The sequence below is a fragment of the Podarcis raffonei genome, chromosome 16 (assembly GCF_027172205.1).
Source record: "Podarcis raffonei isolate rPodRaf1 chromosome 16, rPodRaf1.pri, whole genome shotgun sequence".
NCBI lineage: Eukaryota > Metazoa > Chordata > Lepidosauria > Squamata > Lacertidae > Podarcis > Podarcis raffonei.
In genome coordinates this window covers 6,756,738-6,762,933 of record NC_070617.1, presented here as the reverse complement: position 1 = coordinate 6,762,933, position 6,196 = coordinate 6,756,738, and the positions used below count along the sequence as shown (strand labels likewise).

The 6,196-nt window shown below is 44.0% G+C and overlaps 1 protein-coding gene across 1 annotated transcript; it reads right to left on the bottom strand.

Moving 5' to 3' along the window:
* Positions 1-663: 663 nt before the first annotated feature.
* LOC128403802 (keratin, type II cytoskeletal 3-like) lies at positions 664-2,741 on the bottom strand. The gene is made up of 2 exons (XM_053368890.1): positions 2,712-2,741; positions 664-1,688 (listed from the first exon to the last, which is right to left on the bottom strand). The coding sequence occupies exon 2, from the start codon at positions 1,678-1,680 to the stop codon at positions 1,183-1,185; it is 498 nt and encodes a 165-aa protein (XP_053224865.1). The 5' UTR covers positions 1,681-1,688; positions 2,712-2,741; the 3' UTR covers positions 664-1,182.
* Between the last annotated feature and the right edge of the window lie 3,455 nt (positions 2,742-6,196).

Sequence of the window (6,196 nt, the reverse complement as noted above, 5' to 3'; positions counted from 1 at the left end):
TTTGTGGTTCTCTGTTTTTGGACTGCTCTCCCCAAGGAGGTTCAATAGATGCCTTCATTACAGATCTTTAAGTGCCAGGCAAGAACATTCCTCTTCTCTCAGGCCTTTGGCAGCCTTCCGAGCATCTAAGACACCAGAGGTACTAGAACAATCGGTTAAATCCTTTGAGACTAAAAAAAAAAAAAAACCGTCAGTTTTTATAGATATTTGCTATGAGTAAATCAATTTGATCTACAGAATATAAGAAATGAATAGAAAGTTCAGTAAATTTTCCTCAAATCCATATTTGAAGATTCCCCCAACTGCTGGGCAGACCATCTTAAAACAACAGTGATACCCCTCTCTGGATTTATTGGTTCTATGCCTTATCAATATTATCTGTTGTTAAGTACCCCCGTGATATCTCCTACACCTCCTCCAAGATTCAAGGGTTCTGATGATATCTAGGTGGCAAGTTCTGGAAATACTGCACTGTTAACAGGATGGTGGGTGCTTGAACCAGTCCAAGAGGATATGTGTTGTGTTCTTAAGGTTGTCACCCTGAAACGACTTACTTTTGAGTAAGTTGCATTGAACTGTATTGAAAGGAACTTATTTCTTGATAGACGGATATAGGATTGTGCTGCCACATAAAAGGAAAACCAGAAAGCCAGTGCTATGATGCAGAAAAAGTTTTATTGGGAATTTCAAACAGTAAAAGTATTCAAGTGAATACTAAGCATACTGGAAGACAATAAAGCAAAAAAGAACACATTCCAGTGAACAGCTTCTCCTTTAGCATTATTTTTTTCAGGCTGGAAGAAGAGTAGGGGGTTCTACATGTATAGAACATTCTTTCCACCTTCCTTTACATTAAGTCCCAATTACCCATATTTACACTTGCATGCTAATTTCATAGACATAGTGAATGGATCTTGTGCTTTTCTTCCCAATGCGAATTGGTGTGTTTCAAAGAGACATAGGCAAATAAATCATAGTAACTAGCAGGGGAAAGTGAGATAAAATTAAACTGGAAACAGCTGCATGTTCTAGATGGGCCTGATTACAAGGGATGCAGAACACTCTCCCAGCTCCCATTGGGATTGCCTAGGGAGTTTGGGGGCTCAGCATATCTAAAATCAGACCGAAATAGTCCACCACAGATCTCTTTTTCTTTCCTCCTTGTTGACAGACCGTGAGAGCTTAGCAGGGGGTATAGCAGATGCTGCCTCTACGCCCCACAAACCCATAACGGCCGCGGCCCCCCAAACCACCAGAGCTAGACCCCAGAAGACCTGCACCACCATAGAGCCCTCTGCCATATCCACCACCAAATCCGCTGCCAAATCCGGATCCATAACCACCAGCAGCACATGGGGTGTTGCCTCCGACAGCCACAGGCTCACAACTGGCAGATAGGATGGGTCCTGGGATGGTCACGATGACGGCAGGTGGCTGGATGACGACCTCTGCTGGTGGGATCTGGTTGACGCATGAAGGCTGGACTCCAGAAAGAATACCAAGACTGGCAGATGGGACGCCGGATCCAACCAGGGCACCGGAGCCATAGCCAGAACCATAGCCAAATCCACCGCCAAATCCACCACCAAGGCCACCGCCAAGACCACCGGCTGATCCAAAACCAACGACTGGGGTGGAAGCGCAAGATGGGACGGCGCAGGAAGGTCCACAGTTAGCCATAGTTGAGTCTGGAAAGACATAGGCAGGCACATATTATAGCAAAGAAACATTGTAATTCACAACAGCAATGAAAATTATGGGTTGCATCCAACTACCAATCTGAGTCGACATGTCTATTGATTAAATGGGTCTACATGGAAAAACATGGAATACATGGAGAAACATGGAATACAGCCCTATGTATTCTCAGTGGCACAGTATATCAAGCGAGGGATAGACCAGACCATGTACTGAGCATCGTTATTTTCCCCCTTGTGAGATCAAAAGCTGGTGTTGCCAGTCTTTTGAGGCCAGCAGGTACATTTTATTCTTGACAATAGTTCTAATGGAGGGATGGTAGAAGTGGCCTATCAGAAATTGACTGCCGTATCTGAAGAACCGGGAAAAGAGGCAGGGACGTAATTTTAGTTCAGCAACACCTGTGGACTCAAGGTTGAAACACTGGTGCAGGGAGTTTGGAGCTAGATGATCTAACGACCAATACCATGATGGTTATGCTCTGCCTCACCAGTTACAAGCCGCATGCTTCTGAATATCAGCTGCTGGAAACTTCAGAAGGGGAGAGTGCCATTGCATGTGGGTCTTACGGATGGGCTTTCAACAGGCATCTGATTGGCCTGTGTGAGAACAGGAGGATGCTGAACTAGATGGGCCTGATCCAACAGGCTCTTCTTAAAGCTTGCAACATATACAAGGTTCAGACTATTTATTGAGGCGTTTCAGTGAGGATAGTGGCGAAAACATGGCAAAGAATGGAGCTATACGCTATGCAAAAGCTTCATTAAGTTGTATTAACTGGCCTCAGTATATCATTGGCACATCCCCTACAATAGTCTAGGGTAGGAATGGAACCTAAGATGATGTCCCTGCTCCAGATGATCTACCATTGAGCTATAGCCCTCACTGAGGTTTCAGAAAGGGTGGCATTCCCATCTCTACCTGGAGATGCCAGGGATTGAATTGGGAATCTTCTGCCAGCACAGCAGCTACTCTGTCCCAGAGCTACAGCCCTTCCCTTAAGGATGACTTACCTGTCTCTTGGAGGAGCTGGAGATGAATGAGAAGGTTTGTCAGGTGAAGCTGTAGAGAGAACCTGGGATGGCATGAGCTTTTATACCATTTTTCCAGGAGCAGTGTCAGTTAGGAAACGCCCCACGACGCTCAGAGGCAAACAAATTTCTTTTTATGCATCATGAGATCTCGTTAATGCTATTACTCACAGCATGCAAGGGAAATAATTAACAACTTGTCAGTGTTTTTTCTTCCCTTCCAGAATGGCTTGTGGGCATTTCTGGTACTTTTTTTTCTCCCCCCCATCACCTGATCCTCCTGGGGAATGCTATGAAATGATTATGTATCTTCATCAATCAACATTGGTGTCCCACTATTCCAGGTGTCATAGTTTAGTGGCAGAGCACCTGTTCTGCATTCAGAAGGTTGCCAGGTTCAATCCCTGGCATCTATGGGTAGGGATGGGAATGTCCATGCTGAAACCCTGGATAGTTGCTTCCGGTCAGTGTAGAGCAAGGGTGGGGAAATCTCAGGCTCAGGGGCAAATGTAGCCATCTCAACCTCTCTATCTGGCTCTCAGAACTCTCCCTATTTGGTGCCACCTTCCAGCACCAATGCCAAGTACATCCTTTGAATGCAGAAGTTCTCAGATTCAACCCCTAACTTTTCCAGGTAGGGCTGAGCTGAGAGAAACCACCATACAGAACCCTGAAGCAGCACTGCCAAGTGGCATAGACAATATTGAGATAGAACCAATGGCCTGACTAGAACCAATGGCCTGACTAGAACCTAAGGGAGCACTTGATCTAAGGCAGTGGTACCTCTGGTTACGTACTTAATTCGTTCCGGAGGTCCGTTCTTAACCTGAAACTGTTCTTAACCTGAAGCATCACTTTAGCAAATGGGGCCTCCTGCTGCCGCCGCGCTGCCGGAGCACAATTTCTGTTCTCATCCTGAAGCAAAGTTCTTAACCTGAAGCACCATTTCTGGGTTAGCGGAGTCTGTAACCTGAAGCGTATGTAACCTGAAGCGTATGTAACCTGAGGCACTGCTGTTATTCTATAAACATTTTTCTTTGAAACTTTGAGACTGTGGGAACAGTCTGCCTAAGGGCCCCTTGCTTGGCTGGCCTACCCAGACTGGTATTTGTGGCAGGAGGAGAGTAAAGACCCATTGACACACATGCAAATAAAACATACAAAAGTATAATTGAAATCATTGAAATAGTCTGGCTCCTCTCCAGCTCTATGCTTTATGTTTGCCTTAGAGTATTTGGCATGTGCCATTAAAGACATGGATACCTCTTGATATCCTTGTTGAAGTTCATTCAGATATAATACCCAGTGGATACCATTTTGAAGATATCAGCAATGCATTTTCTAGACACAGAGGAACATAGCTTGGCTCCCAATGTAGAAAGGTGCTTTCTACCAAGACAGAACACTGAGGTCCATATAGCTTAGTGCTGATTACATTGACAGGCATCTCCAGGGTTTCAGACAGGTGACAATTCCCAGCCCTACCTGGGCATTCTAAGGATTGAACCTGGTACCTTCTCCATGCAAAGCATGGACTCGATCAGTGAGCTATAATGGACGGCAGAAAGAGCATCCATCTTGACAATGTATCAGCATTGATGGAGCATAGGGGACAATAAAGGATTCTTGGCCACATCCCAGAATCCTCACAGCTGTGGAACGGGTATTATGTGGCAGCAACAGAGATGTATGATGGAAGGGAGATTATTGGTTTTTATTCAAATAAGTCTTAATCATAGTAGACATACTGACATAAGTGGACAAGGTACTCAGGGCCATCAGAGTAATCAATCAATTTCACTGGGTCTACCCTTGGTAAGTCTTCATTGGTTCTAGGGATAAGTGAAGCTATCTATTTCAGTCTCTCCTTTATCCAGTGTTAAGTTCCGTTATCCACATTTGTATATAAAGTTGTGAAATTATTATTATTATTATTATTATTATTAGTAGTAGTAGTAGTAGTAGTAGTAGTAGTGTTTATTAATTAACATCATCATCATCATCATCATCATCATCACCATCATCATTTAAAAAAGCACCTTCAGGAAAATTCATCAGCGTTGCTCTGAACTTACATATAATATACACAATTTTACAACAGCACTGCAAAATTCAGAGAAGTGCAAATTTCGGAGTATGTTTTGCTTATTGTTTCAGCAATGTAATTTAGGTAGGCTTCCCTTTGATTGTGATCTGTGCCATCCATAAAAGGGACTCGTTTTTAAAAAAATAAATAATATAAAATAAAACAAAACAAACCCAATTTGAGGGGGGCACATCTACTGGGGGGCAAAGCCCCCACACAAAATATCTTGCCTCTTCATTCATTTCCTTTTCTCACTCTCAGCAAAACAAAATCAAACCCAGACAATCCACGTGTTTGGGGGGTGCCCTGGAGCTTAAACATGGTGACATACCTGCTGTTTAATTTGCTTGTTTCTGTCAAACTAATTTTGAGAGATCAGAACCCCGATTAAGGGAATAAGCACTCTAATTATACTGGTAAGAAACCTGTCCTGCCCAAAATGTAAAACGATTAATGTTAATTTCCCCAAATCGGTGCATCAGCAGCTTGTCTTGATGTGTTTGTGTGTGTGTGTGCATGTGTGAAAGAGAGAGAGAAGAGACGAGGGACAAAATGATGCTCTGTTGACTTGATCTTTATCACTTACAACTTAGCTGTCAAGGCAGCATCAAGTTAATGACAGAGTCTCCCTCCCTCCCTCCCTCCCTCTCTGTCTCTCTCTCTCTCTCTCTCAAGTCAGGAGAGAGTAGCCTGGAAGAAATAGTTTACCCAAGGTAACACTAAGCTACAACTCATCCAGCTGGCCTCTTTTACATCATTATGGTTCTCCAACCCCAGCATTCTCTTCACAAATGTAAGAAAAGGCCTGCTAGCTCTGACCAAAAGCCCATATAGCCCCATGGCATACCCTCCAACATTTCTCAGATGAACATTGGTACGTTCTATTCTACACCAGGAAGCTTCTCCCATGTTTGATCTCCCACCCAGATATGCGTCATATACACCTGCCACCTTGAGCCAATTACAACCTCTCTGCCAAATCTACCTCGCAAGATTGTTGAAAAGAAAAAATGTGTGAGTGAAGGAATCATGTGAAACACCTTCAACAGATAAATGGAACAGAATAAAATTGTAGCTGTGAGCTGCCTTGAAGAGAGTTTGGATTTGGATTTGATATCCTGCTTTATCACTACCTGAAGGAGTCTCAAAGTGGCTCACAATCTCCTTTCCCTTCGTCCTCCACAACAAACACTCTGTGAGGTGAGTGGGGCTGAGAGACCTCAGAGAAGTGTGACTGGCCCAAGGTCACCCAGCAGCTGCATGTGGAGGAGCGGGGAATCGAACCCAGTTCACCAGATTACGAGTCCACCACTCTTAACCACTACACCACACTGGCTCTTGAGTCCCTGTCAGGGGGAAAAAGAAACAACAACAACAACAA